Source organism: Apus apus, chromosome 7 (genome assembly GCF_020740795.1).
Source record: "Apus apus isolate bApuApu2 chromosome 7, bApuApu2.pri.cur, whole genome shotgun sequence".
Taxonomy (NCBI): Eukaryota; Metazoa; Chordata; class Aves; order Apodiformes; family Apodidae; genus Apus; species Apus apus.
The window spans coordinates 30,952,072-30,971,889 of NC_067288.1; the positions used below are offsets into that span (position 1 = coordinate 30,952,072).

The 19,818-nt window shown below is 49.4% G+C and overlaps 1 protein-coding gene across 1 annotated transcript; it reads left to right on the forward strand.

Moving 5' to 3' along the window:
- Positions 1 to 3,696: 3,696 nt before the first annotated feature.
- Positions 3,697 to 19,594, forward strand: CTH (cystathionine gamma-lyase). Its single transcript, XM_051625733.1, has 12 exons — positions 3,697 to 3,910; positions 6,123 to 6,204; positions 6,744 to 6,839; positions 9,765 to 9,874; positions 10,531 to 10,662; positions 12,468 to 12,525; positions 13,278 to 13,355; positions 13,900 to 14,052; positions 14,238 to 14,359; positions 16,199 to 16,251; positions 17,405 to 17,543; positions 18,901 to 19,594. The coding sequence occupies exons 1-12, from the start codon at positions 3,749 to 3,751 to the stop codon at positions 18,919 to 18,921; spliced, it is 1,206 nt and encodes a 401-aa protein (XP_051481693.1). The 5' UTR covers positions 3,697 to 3,748; the 3' UTR covers positions 18,922 to 19,594.
- Positions 19,595 to 19,818: the final 224 nt, after the last annotated feature.

Below are 19,818 nucleotides of genomic sequence, written 5' to 3' on the forward strand. Positions count from 1 at the left end.
TCTCAAGCCTGAACTCGTGCAGCTCCTGCAGTGCTCCTAGTGTGGATCTCTTTGTGAGCCAAGGGAGAGAAGGAGGCTACTAATGCTGAGCTAAACGTTGCCCAGCCCCTTCCCTATCCATCTGTTTCTCTCATGAGTGTGGCTGTTTCATTCACCAAGGGAAACAGAAGGAAAAGACCCAGCGTGACACGTGATGGTGAAACAAGAAGTTACCTGGAGACTGATGGGACCTGTACGAGTGTCTTCCTCAAAAGCACAGGCAGGAGAAGGGACAGACATGACGGGCACCCGGTCCTGTCCCCGTGTCAGCTCTGGTGGGTGCATGATCATCTCACAGAGCAGCTGCTCTGGGTTGGGAGCCTGCAGGTGTCCCTGCAGGAGCTGCTCCTTCAGCGCTGGTTCTGCAAGTATCCACTGACAAGAGTGGATTTTTTTTTCAAATTCCAGGTAAAGTGGAATTTTTAGTAATGCTTCCAGGAGAAGCAGCCTCCAAGCTGTGAGGAAGATTAGATCTGCTGTGATAAAAGAACTACCCTTCTGGGTGACCTCTTCCTTTACCCAGTTTGCATCCTCTCCTCACATAATAAGTGATGAAGAATTCTTGGCAGAAACGGGAACCACGGAACACGATTTCTGTGCCTGCTGTCTTCAGAGTGACAGCACAGCTGCTTCCCACACAGATATTTATAATTCCAACACGGAATTTTAAATCATTCTAGGGGAGGTGGGGGGGGGAAGCACCACCTTTGCTCTATACTTCATTGGTCTTTCCAACAAGATTTTTCTGGCTCTTCTTGTTTTCAGAGGAAGTGAAAACCTGTGAGCAGCTCTGGTGCCTCTTGTCCATGCCCCAGTGCTGCACCAGAGGCTGTTTGCTCGTGGCCGTGCTGGGAACACGCATGGTGTGTACCTGGTCTTGTGGAGGAGGTGCCCTGCCTCGGGTTTTAGCTGATGCTGGAAGCTTCACGTTGCATTTTTAATTACTGGAGGCCAGCTAAGAGGAAACGGAGGCATGAAGTCAGTGTTTACCAGCTTGTTAGGGAGTCCCTTATTCAATCCAGAAATGTAATGGATGCATTACTAATGGGAACTGCTGGGTGAAAACTGGTGTTCGTAGTGAATCCAGGTGTCCTCCCATGCTCGGGCTGTACTGCATAATTATTACACTGCTACAAACTCCTGAGGATGTTTTGGGGTCGTTTTTACCATCTAACAACAGGAATTTGTCTTGTTTGTATTCTCCATCTTCTACAATGACTTAAAGTGCTCTCTTCCAGGCACTAGGCAATTGAGATGAAAGTAGCAGGGTCAGATATTGTGGCAGTGTGAAGTGGCATGTCCTGCAGCTCCTGGGCTGTGAGTCTATGGAAACTGCACTTCTGGAATTCCTCCAGTAGGAAATGCATAATGGAGGAGCAATTCCTCCTGGGTGTATTCCTCCTTGAAGGATGCTGGCTTTTTTTAGTATGTAAATGAATAGGTCAAAAAACAAGAGAGGGGAAAAAAAAAGACCAACTTTGTGCAAACCCCAAAGGCAAGCAGCAGATAGAAACGATAGACTGCAAGTGTGCACCTGCATTTATTCTAGCTGTGGGTCTGACAGGGATATTTAAACTTGTGATGAATACCTGGCAGAACAGAGTAAAGGAATTTTAAGCCAGCATAGCCTCAATGGCTTCCGTTCGAGGGGAAGTATTAATTCTCTGCTCAGCTGCTGCTGTCCCAAAGCGCTTCAGAAATTTTTATCTCTCTTTATTAAAAAAAAAACCCACAACCAAACCACAAGCTATTTACACAGGTTGCTCAGACTAACCCACAATACATTTGTGTGTTCCTGAAAGGAGCAACAGCTCCAAGTGCCTGAGGCCCTGGACAACCTTCTCCAGAAATCCCCAAAGAAGGCTACTGTGGGCTACACAGATAACTACAGTGTGAAACTGGAGGTGGAGGAAGAAATTTGGGATGACTAGGAAGAGTTCCACTTTCCCCTTTGTTTCGGCTTGACAAATTGAGTATCCTGAATTTCATAATACAAATTATTATAAAAAGAAAACAGACTCATTATGACCCTGCCTGAGATTCACTGGCCACCAAACTTGGTGACTTGGTGTCCTGGCAGTAGGATGGGTTCAAAGCACAGTGTTGCCCGTGGGATTTATGTGAATATTTTCTGCAGGCTTCAGGAGACTGACTTGTCAGCAGAGCTTTAAATTCCTTCAGGTTTCTACTATGTGCTGAGGCTAAAATCACAGAATCATTAAGGTTGGAAGGGACCTTAAAGATCATCAAGCTCCAACCCCCCTGCCATGAGCAGGGAACCACCAGACCAGGCTGCACAAAACCTCGTCCAGCCTGGCCTTAAGAACCTCCAGGGATGGGGCATCAACAGCCTCCCTGGGCAACCCATCCCAGTTTCTCACACCCTCACAGTGAAGAATTTCTTCCTAATATCTCACCTACATCTCCCCTCTCAGTTTAAAACCATCACCCCTTGTCCTATCGCTATCTTCTCTGGTGACAAGAACAGGCTTGATAATAATCACTGTGTTTCTTGCACTCAGATCCAGCTGTGCTCTAAATCTGCCTGCAAATGGTAGAAGAATTATTAAAAATTCAGCTTGAAATGTAAGAGAAGAAGCTGCAAACGTCTCTGCCCATCGGGGCGGGGGTGGAGGGGGAGAGCGCGGGGCTGAAGCAGAGGGGAAAGCGAAGCTTGAGGGGACGGGAAGCCGGGGCTGAGGAGGGGAGAGCGGGGCTGGGGAGATGGAGAGCGGGGCTGGGGAGATGGAGAGCGGGGCTGAGGAGATGGAGGGAGCGGGGCTGGGGAGATGGGGAGCGGGGCTGGGGAGATGGAGAGCGGGGCTGGGGAGATGGAGAGCGGGGCTGGGGAGATGGAGGGAGCGGGGCTGGGGAGAGGGGAAACCAGGGCTGAGGAGATGGAGGGAGCGGGGCTGGGGAGATGGAGGGAGTGGGGCTGAGGAGATGGAGAGCGGGGCTGAGGAGACGGAGAGCGGGGCTGAGGAGATGGAGAGCGGGGCTGGGGAGATGGAAGGAGCGGGGCCGAAAGAGGGGCAGCCGGGGCTGAGGAGAGAGGGGCAGCCGGGCGCGCAGGGCCGGGTGCGGGGCGCGGGGTGCGGGGCGCAGGGTGCGGGGCGCAGGGCAGGGTGCAGGGCGCAGGGAGCGGGGCGCAGGGCAGGGTGCGGGGCGCGGGGTGCGGGGCGCAGGGAGCGGGGCGCAGGGCAGGGTGCGGGGCGCAGGGTGCGGGGCGCAGGGAGTGGGGCGCAGGGAGCGGGGCGCAGGGCAGGGTGCGGGGCGCAGGGTGCGGGGCGCAGGGAGCGGGGCGCAGGGAGCGGGGCGCAGGGCAGGGAGCGGGGCGCAGGGTGCGGGGCGCAGGGTGCGGGACGCGGGGTGCGGGGCGCAGGGTGCGGGGCGCAGGGCAGGGAGGGGGGTGCGGGGCGCAGGGTGCGGGGCGCAGGGAGCGGGGCGCAGGGCGGGGTGCGGGGCGCAGGGCGGGGTGCGGGGCGCAGGGCAGGGAGCGGGGCGCAGGGTGCGGGGCGCAGGGCGGGTGCGGGGCGCAGGGTGCGGGGCGCAGGGCCGGGTGCGGGGCGCAGACCCGCGGCTCCTCCCGCCGCCCCGCCGCAGCCAATGGCGCTCTCCCGCTGCCCCTCCCGCGCCGGGCCCCTCGGGGCGGGGCGGCCGCGGAGGTACCGGCGGCGGCGGCGGCGGCGGCGACATTGAGATCGCGGCCATGGCAGGTGCTGGAGCGCGGGGCTTCCTGCCGCCGCTCGCGCATTTCGCCACGCAGGCCATCCACGCCGGGCAGGAGCCCGAGCAGTGGCGCTCGGCCGCTCTGGTGCCGCCCATCTCCCTTTCCACCACCTTCAAGCAGCAGGCCCCCGGGCAGCACACGGTGAGTCGGGCCGGCGGCGCAGGAACGGGCTTCCCGCCCCCCCTGCCCAGCCCCGCAGCCCCCGGCGCCGGCACTGCCCGCGGGGCATCGCGGGGGGCTGGGGAGGCAGCGGGAAGCGGGGAGGGGGGGTCCCCACTTTGCAGCACGTGTGAATATTCCCCTTCCTCCAGTGTCCCCCTGACGCGTCTGTTTCTCCTCGCTGGGAGGGAGGGGTTTTCCCGCGAGGGGGCTGGAAGGCAGGGTGAGGGGGGATTGTGAAGGAAAAAGGGTATTTGGTGTAAGAAGGTGCTTTGGGTATCGGTGCAGGGGGAGTGGATGTTTCCTGAATGTTTCAGTGTAGGAAGCGCGGGAAGTGTTTGCGCGGAGCTACCAGTGAAGCACGGAATCATAGACCAGAATCACAGAATCATCAAGGTGGGAAGGGACCCTAAAGGTCACCCAGCTCCAGCCCCCCTGCCATGAGCAGGGAACCACCAGACCAGGCTGCACAAAACCTCGTCCAACCTGGCCTTAAAAACCTCCAGGGATGGGGCATCAACAGCCTCCCTGGGCAACCCATCCCAGTTGCTCACCCCCCTCACAGTGAAGAATTTCTTCCTAATATCTCCCCTACATCTCCCCTCTCTCAGTGTAAAACCATCACCCCTATCACTAGTGTCCTATCCCTGTCTCCTCTGATGAAAAGCCCCTCCCCAAGTGAAGTTTCAGACGGCTTCCAGGAGGGAAGTGACATGAATTCACGGCTCATAAATGAGTACTTGTTCCAAACGGGAGGTCTGAACATCACGTTCTGCTGGCTGGGCAACAAGGAACTTGCCTTGTGATCTTGGATTCCACAGAAGATCACTTACACGGGTCAAAATGGTGCGTGCTAGTAAGTAGGGAGCTGTGTTGAAGAAGACCACAGAGGAAGGAGTCATAGAATCATAGCATGGTTTGGATTGGAAGGGACCTTAAAGATCGTCCAGTTCCAGCCCCCTGCATGGGCAGGGACACCTCCCACCAGCCCAGGCTGCTCCAAGCCCCATCCAACCTGCCCTTCAACACTGCCAGGGATGGGGCAGCCACAGCTTCCCTGGGCAACCTGGGCCAGGGTCTCACCAGCCTCACAGCACAGAATTTCTTCCTCAAGTCTAACCCAAATTTACCCTCTTTGGCTTAAAACCATTCCCCCTTGTCCTATCACTCCCTGCCCTTGTCAAAAGTCCCTCCCCAGCTTTCCTGCAGCCCCTGCAGGTTCTGGAAGGTGCTCTAAGTTATCTCCAGATCCTTCTCCTTATACATATACAAAAAAACCCCAAACCAACCTATAGAAAGCAGCTTGCTAAACTGATATACACCTTAATTAGAAGAGTAAGTAGAAAGCTGCAAAGTCTTCCCATTTTGATTCTTCAGCATTAGAATATAGTTTACTGTAATCATATTGCTGATTAACTTGTAGATAATGTCCTTGCCAAAAGTGGTCAAAGAGAAAAAAGCAAAGCTAAGAACAAAACAAAGCTAAGAGTCCCAGGCTGCTGAATTCATGTGGCTGCCTTCTGGCCAAGAGCTCTGTGAGAGCAGTTTGCCCCACTCCTGAGCCTCAGGAAGTTGTCATTAAACAGAAATCCTGAAAGTAGGCAAATACCAGGAGCCTGACCCAGGTTCTCTCTGTAACAAGCACATCCACGCATGCATGTGCTGTTTTTTTTTTCTTGTTAAATCTTCTCAGTGCTCACATAAAAACGTGGGACTTGGTCGGGTTGCATGCCCAGGAGATGTCTGAGCTGCCAAGGACTTGTGATGGGTACAGGCTGGCACTGGTCAGTGCCCTGTAGCATCTTTCAAGCTGCCCATCGTGGAGATGGGACACATCCTTCCTGACAATGTGAGAGTGAGTGGATTGTGTCAGCTCCAGGCCTTTTCTCCAGCAGTGGCCAGAGGAGGATGCCTAGGAAGAAGCAGGAGAGCGTGACTAGCAGTATGATGGTTGGACTTGATGATCTTGAAGGTCTTTTCCAGCCTTGATGAATCCATGATTCTCTGATACTTCCCCCAGTGCACCCCTGGAAACCATTTTCAGGCTGGGGATGCCCAGCTGCCTGCTGCTCTTGGAGGAGGTGGATGTGAAACCCCAGTGTTGAGAGCAAGGGAAGCTTTTTAAGGAACCCAGGACTATTACTGAACCAAACTTCCTTTCTTAAGTTACGTTTCTTCCTTGTTTTCCCAACAGGGCTATGAATACAGCCGGAGTGGAAACCCTACCCGGAATTGCCTGGAGAAGGCTGTGGCAGTGCTGGATGGAGCTAAATACTGTAAGCAGTTAAGGTGTCCCTCAAGCAGGGTGCCAGCATGAGTGTCTCTGCCTGCCTACAGCAGGCACAGCTCGGGGGGCACAGACACAGAGCTGTCAGCAGCAGCTGTGTCACAGCCAGGCTGTCACAGCCTCTGACTGCTGGTTATGGGCACGAGCTGCCTCGTGGTGTGAAAAGAGTCCCAACACTTGCCACCCAAGAAGGTCCAGGTCAGTCCCTGGGCTTTCTGTCACGCTTCCTCTGGCTGCACGTGATGGCCAAGGCAGATGGAATCTCTCCTTGTGCAGCAGCAGTGCCCACAGTGGGGAGAGGGAGCCGGGCAGCAGCTCTTCCCAGGCTGTGTTAGCAGTGCTCACCCTGGCTTCCACCCTGAGGAACACCAGGCTGCCACTTCTGCTGCATCCATTTCATGAGGGAGCTAGCAGAAGTGACACAACAGGCTCCTTTCAGAAGCAAAGTGAGGAAAGCAAAGGCAAGTCTGACAAGGTTGTATCACATGAGAATACAGTCTGTCTGCCACTCACTCTTTTCTCTTCCAGGTTTAGCTTATGCTTCTGGTTTAGCTGCTACTTTGAATATTACTCACTTGTTGAAGGCAGGGGACACAATTATCTGCATGGATGATGTCTATGGAGGTATGTAAAGCACAAGTGTGGCTTTGATCTTAATTATGCAAATGATGAAATGAATGTATTTTTGATTCTCGTGAACTTTCTGAATTTCCCACAATTTCTCTTCACTTCATGAGAACACAGAACACTCCTGGGCCTGGTTTTGGTGTTAGAAATTCAAACACTGAAAGATTCTGTGGCACAACATGGGGGTTTTAAAAAACACAGCTAATTAATAACACATGCTTGAATGAAGGGAAAACAGCCACATCCTAGCCTTGCACAGGTCTTTTTGCAGAGCAGGACCCTCTGCAGTCCAGCACAGCTGAGCTTTCCAGCTTCTGGTATTTCTACTCTTCCTTTCCTGGGTTTGACCCTTTACCAACCAGCTTTTTGTCTGGGCTGTTTCAGACATCTTCTGTCTGAAAGCACAACTTGCATCTGTTATGCCCATGTCTCCCCAGTGCTTCAGTGATGCTGCAGCCCCCTTGCAGGGCTTTTTTTTGATCCATTCTTCCAAGAAACTCCCCAGTGCATCCATCTCTGCCAAAGTCCTTCAAAAGGTTGATGCCACCCAGAAGTCCCTCGCAGGAAGGATGTCTGCCAGGATGCCCTGTGACAGTCAGTGTCCTCAGTGCCCAAGTCCTGTGTTTCAGTGGTGAGCAAAGGTTGTTGTCTTGGCACAAAGAGATCAAGGCTGTGTTCTTTCCAAAGGAAGGTTAGAGAGGCCAGCAACAGGTTGTGTTTGCCCAGCAACAGCTGGAACACTTTTCAGCAAGAGTAGTCACCTTTTCCATTGCTAAAGAGGGACTCTTGTTTGCCAGTCAGTTCTCTGTGCTTGTGCCCATCAGGTACAAACACACACATCTGCTTTCAGTGTCTGAGTTCTGGCGGGCCAGGTACCTCTTCTCCAAGGCACATCTGGAGCCAGGTTGAGTGCAGGCAGCAGGAACCCCTGCTCCTTTGATTCATGGCCCTCTCACCACAGAACTGGGTAAATCAAAGTCATTTGGCCAAAGCACATTTTCAGTTCCTCACTTCGGAAGGGCCCTGAGGTGCCTTTTCCAAGCTAGACCAGTTTCCCTGCTTATTGATGCCTCAGCCTGTGGTGATTTCTGCAGAGATGAATTCCATCATTTCTTCCCTGATGTTTGTCATAGAATCATAGAATCATCCTGGTTGGAAGGGACCTTGAAGATCATCAAGTCCAACCACAACCTAACTCCCCCCACCATAACCTAATTTACCCGTTCAGTGCTTAAATCATGTCGCTCAGCACTATATCTACATTTCTTTTAAATACTTCCAGCATTTGGCTGTGAAGAGCCCAGCTGCCCCATGGCAGCAGCCTTGGTCAGTGGAGCTGCATCTGCAGAGCTGCCACTGGCCACCGAGGCCCCTTTGCTCTTCCCTGGGGCACTAGGGGCTCCCTGTCCCCTGAGCCCCTCTCTCCTAGGCTGTGCTCTCCTGGCTGTTCCCAGTGTTCTGCCCTGCCCCTGTCCTTGCACTCTGCAGCCCGGTTCCTTCTCAGCCCTCTCCGGGCTGTTCCCTGCACTGTCTCCTCTGTGCCCTGCAGGGTTTGTTCCTCCACGCCTCAGCAGCCTTTCACACTTCAGCCCTTACCAGCAACCTTTGAGTCGCTGGGTGCTGGCAGGTGTCCCTGCTCCCTGCAGGGCACATGCTTTGGTAAGCATTTTATGCAGTTTTGGTAAAAAGCCCAGCTGGGTAGGAGAGCTGTGCTGTGCTGGCTGACTCCCATCTGTCCTGCTAGTCAAGATTCTCAGAAAAACAGCAACAGGAAACAAAAAGCTCTCGGGCAGTGTGTGAAAGCTTGTGGCCTGCTGCGTGTCCAGGAGATCTGAATTCTGGGGAGGAGTGAGGAGGAGCTGCAGGAAGTTGGCACCTCAGAGTTTTGAGATGTTGTGGTAACTCCCTGGAAGGGCTGCTCTCCGTGGAACCTCTCACTCCCACCCGAAGTTTTCTGCAGTGCTGCTGCTCAGAGTGTGTAAGACCAGTAGAAAGCAACTCCTCTGTGGTTTGTATTTGTAGAGTTGACAGTCTGTGTGAAAATTTCCCATGCTTGAATAAACTTCTTACAGCACAAGAGGGAATATAAGGTACAACTTCTTGTAGAAATAAAAGTGTTTCCTTAAAAAGAAAGTCATCCAGGTGTAGTGTTCAGCCCACAGAATGATCCCCTGCCTGTTCTGTGACTTTATGGCCTGATGGCAAACTGCTGTCCTGCATGAGTGAGTAAATGTTGAGTAACCTTGGCAGAAAAACCTAATGAATTAATTTTTAATCCAGGCAGTGTTGCCAGATAGTCAGTATGTTGCACATCTAGTGATCAACTGGTTGCTTCTGGTTTCTTCCTTTCATCTTTCCAATGAAAGGCTTCAAAGACAGAAAGGAAGAAAATTACCACTTTTTATGTTCCTTGCTACGTGCTTATTTAATGGAGTGGTAAGAAACACAGCAGCTGGAGTCTTCCCTGTGATTCTTCTTCTGCCAGATTCTCAATTAAGCTTATTAAATTAAAAAGAGTTTGAAAGTATGTGGTGGAAAAAAAAATTATACAAAGTGGGGTGGGAGAAAGAGGATATGAAACCTGGAACCACCAGCTTGTGTATGGCAAAGGGCTGCAGGAAGGGTTAGAGGGGTCTATTTAATTTTCTGATGAAAAAAACCCTGAATAACTATTAATTGAAGGTACTTCATAAGTAGCTCTCATTCCATATTCCCATTATGCTTGAAACTACATCAATCTTTAAACTTTTTTTTAAAAAATATGAATGGGCCATTTATGGTGTACAGCATAAAACTGTGCCCTCCTGACATTCTGTGGGTGTGTAGAAGAAACAGGAGATCAGTAAAGGAAAGTAACGGAAATAGTTTCATTTTGTGTCTCTGTTTTGTTTGTTTTGGTTTGCTTTGGTTTCCTTTTTTTAGGCACAAACAGATACTTCAGGCAAGTAGCCATGGAAATGGGCTTGAAAGTAGTTTTTGTTGACTGCACAAAAAAGGAATGCCTGGCAGCTGCAATTACACCAAAGACCAAGGTAGGGGAGAAGGAAATGGCTGAACTTACTTGCTCAATGTCATTAAATAATTCTTGCTCTTGTTGTATTGTGTGTGTGTGTCAAGCAGAAGGGGCTGCAGGGGTGGTCTCTGCAGGGACAGGTTGGGCACAGCCAGCTCCAACATGTCCCCACTGCAGGCCAGTTGGTGATGTTTGTGGTGCCTTGTTGAAATGAGTTTAAGAAGGGTAAAAAACAGCAGAGAGAGAGAGGGAGAAGGAGGGAAAGGTAAGAGACAGCAGAGGCAACACCAAGGTTGGAGGAGGTGCTCCATGGCACTGGAACAGATAATCCACTGCCCTAATGGAAGATAATTCAGCTGGAAAAGACCTATGAGCTTTTGGGTGCAAAGACTTTCTTCTGGCTTTGTCAGGCCTTCTCCAGCTGTGATGCACTTAGGTTTTCAAAAGCTTAGATGTTCTTCCCATACCTCAGTTTTTTCTGGGATGAGTGTTACCTCTCCCAAGAAACCCCACTTTTCTTCAGAAGGGCCATTTCCTTGTTTCCTCTCTGCAAGCCTGCATGGGAAGCTGACACTCAGTGAGTTAATGTTTAAGAGCACTTGTGACTTACATGTGTGTCATCACCAGCCTTGTAAGATCCCCAGACTGATGTGTTGTGTTGTTGAATTGCTGCAGCTGGTTTGGATTGAGACACCCACAAACCCCACACTGAAGGTCATTGACATCAGGGCCTGTGCAGATGTGGTACATAAGCATAAAGATGTTCTTCTCGTGGTAGACAACACTTTTATGTCTGCATATTTCCAGGTAAGCACTTGGTTTACCATCACCCCATCATTTCAGTGTGTTTGATGATAGGTTTTTAAAATGGAAGCACCACCAAGGAGCTGCAGTTCTGATCAGTGGGTTGTGCAATGGCCTGGCCTGTTCCTCAGCACAGCCCCTGCACTGCTGCCCTTCAGCTGAGCAGAGATGGAATGCAAGGTATTTTCTAGCCAGCCATACCCTGGATGGAGATGGGCAGGTCAGCTCTTGGGGAAATGGCTTCTCTGTCATTCAGAAATCATAGCTGTTAGTTCTCACTGATGGAAATCACAACAGGCTTCTTAAAAAGCATCCTGGTTCCTAACTTTGACCTTTTTATACCAACTCTTTTGTATTTGCTTCTTATGGTACGTTCTGAACCACTTGATATTCTAAAAAAGGAAGTGGAAGAAAAAGTTAAAACAGGCAAACTTTGTTACACCTTTCTTTGAGACACTCAAGTTACCTTTTCCTTCAATACTTTGGTGAACATATGGCTTAGACGTTTGTCATTTCTACCTTGAACAACTGGCACTACTTTTCTGCTTTGGTAATTAGGATACACAAAGTGAAGATTATTTCTTAAGTTCTAAAAAATGCTTCAGAATAATAAATACCAAGTCTTGTTTGTCTTAACATGGGCTACAAATACTCATGTATATGCCCAGAAGTCCAAGCTAATTCCTTGTGTTTTAGGTCTAAAGTAAAACTTTTTTGAGTGCAAAAGGCAAGGTGTGTGTTTTTGTTAAGGGTGTTGAGATCTTTATAAATTAAGAGAGCTTAACAGGTGGTGTTAATGCTTAGCTAAAGCAGCACTTGACTTTGTCTGGTACACACCAAAGGCTTGGAAAGATTTGTGTGAAAGAAGTGAGCATCTGGTTATAGGAGCTAGTTAATGTATCTTTTATTAGCCTGGTGCTAAGAGAAAGTCAGTTGAGATGATTAATTCTTGTAAACATAAAAGGTAGTGTCATTAAACCCTCCTGAGTGCTGCTGATACAGTGTACTAAGAAGATCATAATTTTAGAGTGATTTATATAGCAATACAGGATATAGAAGGCACTGGTGTTTATGCTGCCATTCTCCTGGCTGGCACTGGGAATGCACATTATCCACCTTCCTTGAACAGACACCCCTGGTTAATCTGGCAGCAGCACTTTTTCATTCTGAGTCTGCTTGCTCTGTTACCTTTTAACATATTGATGCTGCTCAGTTGGTAGAGTATGTTTGTGCTGAGAGCCAAGTCCTTTACTTAGTGACTGATTGCAAGACAGTAGTAGTTTGCCTCACCTTAGAAAGGCTTCTGGGGGGAAAGCTGGGAGGTCTGGGGTGAGAGACCTGCCAAACTTGGCACTTCCTCCAGGTTTTCAGTTGTTCCTGCAGTGCAGGCTCAGCAATACTGGTCTCTAGAAAACACTGCCCTTTTTTTGGCTTTGCTGATTGTGTTGAGATCTTCATTTTCTAAGGGAATATAATTTAGAGTAAATGCCATTACTTACCCTGCCTCAGCTAAGCAATATAACCCATGAGAATTAGACCAGTGCTTTTAAATCACATTTGACTATGGGTTCTTCCAGTGCTTATCTTTAATTCAGAGTGCTTTCCTCTGCTATTGTTTTTTCACTTATCCCGTCTGGCTTCGTCCTCGGGTTTTTGTGTTCAAGGTGTTTTGTGTCAAGTTTTTTGTGGGTTTTTCTCTAGTTTCCCCACCTGTTGTTCTCTGTGTTGGACCCCAGCCTTTCTGGACAGCTTGCAAGGAACCAGAGTGCACAGCAACTTTAACCAAACCTGCTTTCATTTCCTTTCAGCGTCCACTGGCCCTGGGGGCTGATATCTGTATGTATTCTGCAACCAAGTACATGAACGGTGAGTGTGGGAGTTCAGCACAGCTCAGCCTGGCTATTCAAGAGCCATCCTGGCTGCAGGCTGTTCACAACAGCCAGTGTGTCCACCAGTAATTCTTAGATGGACCATTAGAGGAGATGGACTATTGGATACCCCATTAGTCCTCATAGCTCCTAAACAAATCCTGGGAGAAAGAATATTGACCTGGCTTCAGGTAGTAGCCCTGGAGGTGTTTGCAGCCATGTTGGCTTTATTTGGAGTAGGACACAGCAAGTGGCTCTGCAGAAGGTGGCTGCCAGAGATGATATGAAGGTTCAAGGGAGGTTTCATGAGGTGCACTGGGGCCTGTCCAAAAGCATGGTCACTGTTTTGCTCCCCAGCCAGCCCAGACTTGGAGCTAACCTGGTTGTAGCTGGGCTGTAACCTTATATCCCAGCTGACATGGGCAGAAGTGGAAGCTTTCTGGCTGGTGTTCCCTCTCAGGAAGGCAGCAGCCTGGTGCTGCTCCACAGGACACCCTGATCCCTGAGCAGTGTCCTGCTTCCCAGCAGTCAGTGGCCCTGGGCTTGGGAAGTGTCTGGGGCAGAACAAGCAGCTGAGATCTGCCTTGGGACGCATGTGCTGCATGGGAAGGACAGCTGTAGCAATGAGGGGGAACCTGTTGTCTCCCAAAGATGGGACTGTGTTAGCCCCAGGACTGAGAAGATGAGGGTTTGTGGCAGAACCTTGGAGCAGGGGAAGTGGCTGATGCTGTTCTTGTCTTGAATTTTCAGGGCACAGTGATGTGGTGATGGGACTTGTTTCAGTAAACTGTGATAAACTCTACGAAAGGCTCAAATTCCTACAGAACTGTAAGTAGCCCATGTAGGAGATACCCTGGAATGAACCATATTCAAATACACCAGCTCGCCCATGCACCCAAGTATGGAATCTATCTACAGATGTGGCTCAGGCATCTGAGTGTGCAGAAGTGTGAATGACTGGAGGGAAATGTAAGGGACAGATGCAAGAAGCCTGATTTCTAATGTAGAATGTTGTTATATAGGTTGATTTTAACCATTTTACTGCCTCTTAATTGTAATTAACAAATTTCTATACTGTGTTCTGTTTGCCCTCTGTCTACAGCAGAGAGAGTAAAGGCATATTATGCCTAATAAATTTAGTCCTTGAGTCTTCAGCTGGTTAATTCAGCTCATTAATTGGCTTCCCACGTGTGTGAGATGAGGAAGACAGATTGCATCAGGTGTCTTTCCACCTGTCTTGTTCTAACTCCTAAGAAATGTTGGAAATGGGGGCTGTATTTAGTTTTATTGCAAAAAAACCAAAACCACACAACCAAAACCAACCCCCCACAAAACCTTGGCTCTCTGTGGCACTGTGTCTGAATGCCTGTAGCCCTGGGAGCTGTTCCGTCCCCCTTCGACTGTTACCTGTGCAACCGCGGCCTGAAGACCCTGCCGATCCGGATGAAGCAGCATTTCCACAATGCTCTGGCTGTTGCTCAGTTTCTGGAGTCAGATTCCCGGGTGGAGAAAGTCATTTACCCAGGTAGGTTGGCAGGACTTGGGGGCAGGTGACACCCTGGAGGGAGGCCACCTCTGGGCACCGTCACCTACGTGCCTCTGTGCACCCTCCGGGGCGGGGGACTCGGGGGCTGTTCCTGCCCAGCAGAGGGAAACTGTGGGGCCCTTTGAAGTCTGGCCATTAACTCCGAGCAACTTCCCCCACCCCAGGCTTGCCTTCACACCCTCAGTACGAGCTGGTCAAGAGGCAGTGCTCTGGCTGCCCCGGGATGGTCACCTTCTACATCAAAGGAGGTCTGGAACACGCTGCCACCTTCCTCAGGAATTTAAAGGTAAATGGCAGGGAAGGTGCAGTACCTTGGGGGGCTTCAGGCTTTCTTGAGAGTGGTAGTGGAAGGAAGTGGTTCTACTTGGGGTGGGGAGAGTCTTCTTCTACTTGAAAGCTCCTGGAGTCTTTTGGGTGTAACCGTCTCTAAATAAGAGGTGACTTGTAACTGGGAGGCTAATGAGAGGGAAGGCAGGCTCATTTGAAGGATCTGTTTACACAGGAGGGTGGAGTTGAGCCAGGCTTGCCCAGGCTGGGGAGCCTGTGTGCCAGCCCTTTGCAAAAATACCTGCAGTGTCTGAAGGCAGAGGAGCAGTGGCTGGTGCAATATTGCTGTCATATTTCAAAGTACTCACCAGGAGAAAAACCCGTTGGGAAATGACATGAATCATGAAGCCAAGAGGGAGGCCCTCGGTTTGGAGAGCAGTTGTCTGTTTATTTTACCCAAACCATAGGCTTTTGTCTTTGTAATAGAGTGATTCTGCCTCTGCTCTTTCATGTGTCTGCTTCTCTTGATCTCTGGTTAATTTGCATCCTGCTCTTGTGTTTTTGCTGCTTTGTTCTTGGAAAAACAAATCAGTAATAATTGACTAAGGTAAATGAGAACTTCCTTCTCCTCCCAAAGTTTCTTACTTGCTAGCTAATGTCATCAACTGAAAATGAATTTACTAAAAATAAGATTTTCCCAATAAACATCCTTTTAGATGAGAGACAGCATTTAATCCTGGCACAGGAGATGTACCAGCTTTGACAAAAAGCATCAGGCAGTACATTCCAGAAGTGTAGTCCCTTGAGAGTATCTTCACTTCCGCCCCTTCATGTGGATAACCATCAGTTTGCCACTAGACTGGTACAAAAGTGAAGTCATTTCTTAAACCAGGCTGAGAGAAGGACTCTTGGTTGGAGCAGGAAGCAATGACAATAGGTTTTGTTGTATTTTCTTTTAAAGAAGAAAAACAAAGGCAATATGAGCAAGCAGGGCTGGAGGGACAAGTTGGGGGCAGTAAGTGCATTCAGAAAAGATGACTCCTGAATCCATATTTGAGTGCAGCTGGCTCTCTGGAGAGCCTGTTTGCCATCCTGGAAGACATGTCCATCATTCAGAGAGCAGTGGTAAAAACCCCTTACCCAGCAGTGAGCAGGTCACAAAGACTAGTCCTGTTTAGGCACTGAGAAATTCAGGCTGCTTTTCAAAATACTGAACTAACCATCAGAACTGAGCAATGTGAGAAAAAATCTGCTCAGCCTCATGAGGTTTGTCTGAAATGCTTGTGATTTTTTTCCCCCCAAAGTCTGGCATTCACCAGCCTGAAGAGCATGGGTGTTAAATGCCAAGGGTGAGGAGGGATGCTGAAAGGAGAGTATGGAAGGACAGGATATAGCCACTTAAACCTTAACTGAAAGTTTGGCCTCTGAGCCTTCCTTTGTTGAGGCAGCCTGCCCTGTCCTGCCTCTGAGCAGTGAGCACTGGTGGGGCCCAGGCAGGCCCTGTTCTGCCTTTTCCCCTCTGCTCTCCCTCCATTGCTGCCCATGCACGGCAGGTGGGAGCGACTCCTGAGGTGTCTTTGCTGCCCATGGGCACGTTTTCTTTTCAGTTGTGCAGCAGGCCTCCTCAGAGCTTTCTTAGCATAACTCTGTTCTAAATCTTAATAGCTCTTTCTTGCTTACTGTACCCTTTTTTCCCTAATTGCAGGTAATATCTTTCAGGCTATAAAAGTTGTTATAGAAAGAATTAGGAAAGAAACCCAAGCAAGCCACTAAGTGGTCCATTTTCCTGAACTGCCTCTTTCTAAGCATCCATAACCTTACAGTTCTCGTGTTAACTTCCCTTTATGTTTTCCTGCAGGTTTTTGCCCTGGCTGAGAGCCTGGGAGGGTATGAAAGCCTAGCAGAGCATCCGTAAGTGACTCTTCATCTCAAATGTCTAAAAAGGCTGCAGAGGAACAGAAAAGTTTCTGATCTATGTTTAGGGGAGTTCTAAACGTTTTCTAGCACAGCAAGCTAAGATGTTCAGCCTGTCATTGCAACTGGAGGGGAGTTTGCTGTGTAGCACAAAACCAGTGGCTGCTCCAGCAGGGAGTGTGACTTTTGGGAGTGAGAGAGGGCACGGATGGAAGCGTTCCCGTGCTTCCTGGTGTCAACTGGGAGACTGAGGCACCGTTTGTTGCTCTGAGAACAAATCCAAGAGATCAGGGGGCGTGTGAAGGAGCAGCAGCGAGCAGAGCTGCTGAAGAGACAGGTCTGCCATCCTGGCTGCTCACACCAGGGGGCACGATCGGTGTGCTGCACCAAGCTGCAGCTGCCTCCACCTCCGCTGAATCTTGTGGGGGTTTTAGCAATACCTGGTTGCCCCTGTCTACGTTAAAAGGCTAAAAGTGGGATTTTTTTTTTTAATGGAATTAGTTTCTCAAATGCAATTTGATTTTGGAAAGTTGTGGCTAAATTTATATGCTAAATAAATGTCAGTTACTCGTTTTAAGAGTAACAGCAAATCTTAAACCACTCCAGCAGCTGCCAGGTAACTGCCAGCTGGTGGACAGCAGTGGCTGAGCATGTGGGGACAGAGCTTCTTACCTGTCCCCTCCATAGCTGGGGAGAAGAGACTCATCAGTGTAAGTGGTAGAGTTTGACAAGTGGTCTGAGAAACCAGAAGTTAAAACAAAAAAAGAAAAATCTGGTGATTTTATACTGGAGACGGTCTACTGCAGCTGTTTCTCCACATGCTTACAGCTTTTGGATACTCCTTTTTTAGGAAAAAAAAAAGTAAATCTGGATGGAAGAGGAGTAGGACTTTTGTTTTTTCCTCCTTTTTAATTTCTGAATTGCCAAGTGTACACTTTTTGTTCATCATTTGTACCTTGGAAACACTGCACTGAAACACTGCAGGGTACAAGCACTGATGATAGGATCTCTTTCCATCTGTGGGTTAACCAGGGGGTGGTGCACAAAAGGTGTCAAACCTTTCAGGGGCTGCTGCCAGGAAACCCACGGGTTTGGTCTTTACTGATAAAAGTAAAAGCTTCTTAGAAGCCAGGCGGTGTGTTTCCCCCAGGGCCATCATGACTCACGCTTCGGTGCCTGCAGAAGACAGAGAAGCTCTTGGGATCAGTGACACATTGATCCGCCTGTCGGTTGGGCTGGAGGATGAAGAAGACTTGCTGGAAGACTTAGATCAGGCTCTAAAGGCTGCGGTGAGTGGGTGGTGCCCTCGTGCTGTCACTCTATAAATCATTTCCCCTCTGGTCCCCTGCCTTTCTCTCTGCTGGCAACGCTCACCCCACTTCTTCTTGAACTACCCCTGAGCGTGCGTGTGGGTTTGGAGCCTTGGCTGCCAGGGTGCTGTGAGCAGCAGGGCCTGCAGGCCTTCTCAGCCACGTTCCCATGGATTCTCCAAGCAGACAGGACGTCCCTGGCATCCAGCTGGTCAGGTCGTGCTGAGGGGAGGCTCTCAGCAAAGTGCCCTGTGTGTGCTTCAGATTTTTCATGCTGTAGTGGTAGAGAGGGCTGAAGTGTATTAAGGAGCTTCAAGAAAAGACCCTCTACCTGACAGCATGTCCAATATTCAGGTGGTGCCATTTCCTTTCTCAGCACTGCTTGTCCTCCTCCTCTACCCACAGCTCTCTACTCCAGCCAGTAGCTTAAAATCGGGTTCTATTCCCAAGAACCCAGTTTGCCTGATACAGAACTTCGCTCCTGGGAAGGCAGACCCCTTGATTTGCAAAAGATAAATGTTCTTCTAGTCTGTAACCACTTGATCACACGCTGCTCCCACACAGGCATGTGTTGCTTCTGGACAGGGAAACATTTCCTCAGGGCAGCAGGGTCTCTGCCATGCTGGGGGGTGGGCAAGGGGGTCGAGGAGAAGGAGACAAAGCAGGGAGTGCAGCAAGGCACACGCTGAAGAGGGGCTTCAGCAAGTGTTGGAATAAAGTTTAATAAACAACCACACTAAAAAGCACGAGTTTCCTTCTTCCCGTCTCCTAGCTTGTGCTTTCACACTGCAGGAGCACAACAGAGTTTGTTGGCTTGTCTGTTTGATTTCTGTGAGTGGGAATTCTGCAGATGGGGTGACTTCCCTGGAGTCCTCGCAATGCCAAGGGCAGAGTTCCCAGTCTCTGCTGGACCTTGAGTCAGTTCCAGGTGGAGGGCTGAGGCAGAACTAGGTTCAGCACTGCCACATTCTCCTCTGCCACCTCTGCAGGCACCCAAAAGAATTGAAAAATATAAAAGTGCCTGAAATAGGGTTTTGTCTGTGTGAGAGAACAGGGTGGTACTGGTGAGCAGAGTATGAATTGGAGTCCTGCAGCAGCTGTAGCACATGGATGGCAGCTCGATGTACTGCACAGGCTGGAAATCGAGTGGAAATAAAGTCCCTCTACTTTTCATTCTTTTTTTGGTTGTTTTTTTTTTTTTTTGCGTGTTTTGTTTGATGAGCAACAGCAGCTGCATGTATTTCTCTGTGTCAGCACAGAGCATGAAGATAATCTAAGGTAAAGATGTCTCTCAGGGGTGTATAGAATCATGATCTCTCGTTTCTCCTCGTTGCAGTTTGCAGACCGTAAGGCTTGATGTTTGAAACTGCAGCTTGGCATTGGACGTGGAAGAGGCTGAAGAAGATGACACGCAAAGCCCAAATTGCTCATGATTTTCCTTTGATTTGCCTGTTGAGGTTTGCAATCTGCCCAACCCACCCTGGATCCCCGGGGAGCTCTCCCTGTGCTGTTGCTGTTCCTCTGCTGGGGCCTGGCTGGACACAGGTGGCAGCCTGTGCCCTCCCGTGCCTCTGCTCTGCTGGAGTGCCTTTGGATTTGGAATGTGGGGAGTCAGGAAGTTGTGTCTGGGAGCAGCCACGATGCACCCTCAGGAATGTGACCCTGGTTCTCAGAGATCAGTGTTTCCCACCCCTCCTGCTGCAGAGGGATTAGGTCAAAAGGGCTGGGGTCTGTTACTGCTTCTCAGGATGGACACAATGTTTCTCATCTCATCCACAGTCCAGCTTAAAAATTGATTTACCTTAGTTAGTTTGTTTTATTTTTTTCAAATTAGGTTGGAAATGTGGTTAAACACTTTTTCACCTGTTGATATTTTATGGAGCATTGAAGATGAAGCAATGGTAAACAATGGTAGCTTTCTAAGGAGGGTTCTTCCACTTAAAAAAATAATCATGGAATGTTAATGGTGGTAATGATTTGATTTATATTTTGAATTGGAATAATTTTAATTAAAACATGCTTTGAATTTCCGTGATGTGTGTCTTGTTTTGACATTTGTGGACACTGCTTGCATTCAGAACCAGGCAATGAAATGACCCTGGACTTGTTTCAGCTTTCCTATGGGAAAATAATTGATGTTTTTACTTTTGTCAAGAAAAAGAAAGATACAGATCCTAACGTGTAACAACTGAACAATATCCAGGCAAGGGGGATCCAGCCCCTCAGTGCAGGCAGAGCTGTGAATAGCTAAAGA

Bases quoted from the DNA above. Each gene is read 5' to 3' on its own strand.
- CTH (XM_051625733.1), top strand. From the start codon at position 3,749: ATGGCAGGTGCTGGAGCGCGGGGCTTCCTGCCGCCGCTCGCGCATTTC. The intron at 3,911-6,122 runs GTGAGTCGGGCC...TTTTCCCAACAG, and splicing joins AGGCCCCCGGGCAGCACACG to GGCTATGAATACAGCCGGAG. The intron at 10,663-12,467 runs GTAAGCACTTGG...ATTTCCTTTCAG, and splicing joins TTATGTCTGCATATTTCCAG to CGTCCACTGGCCCTGGGGGC.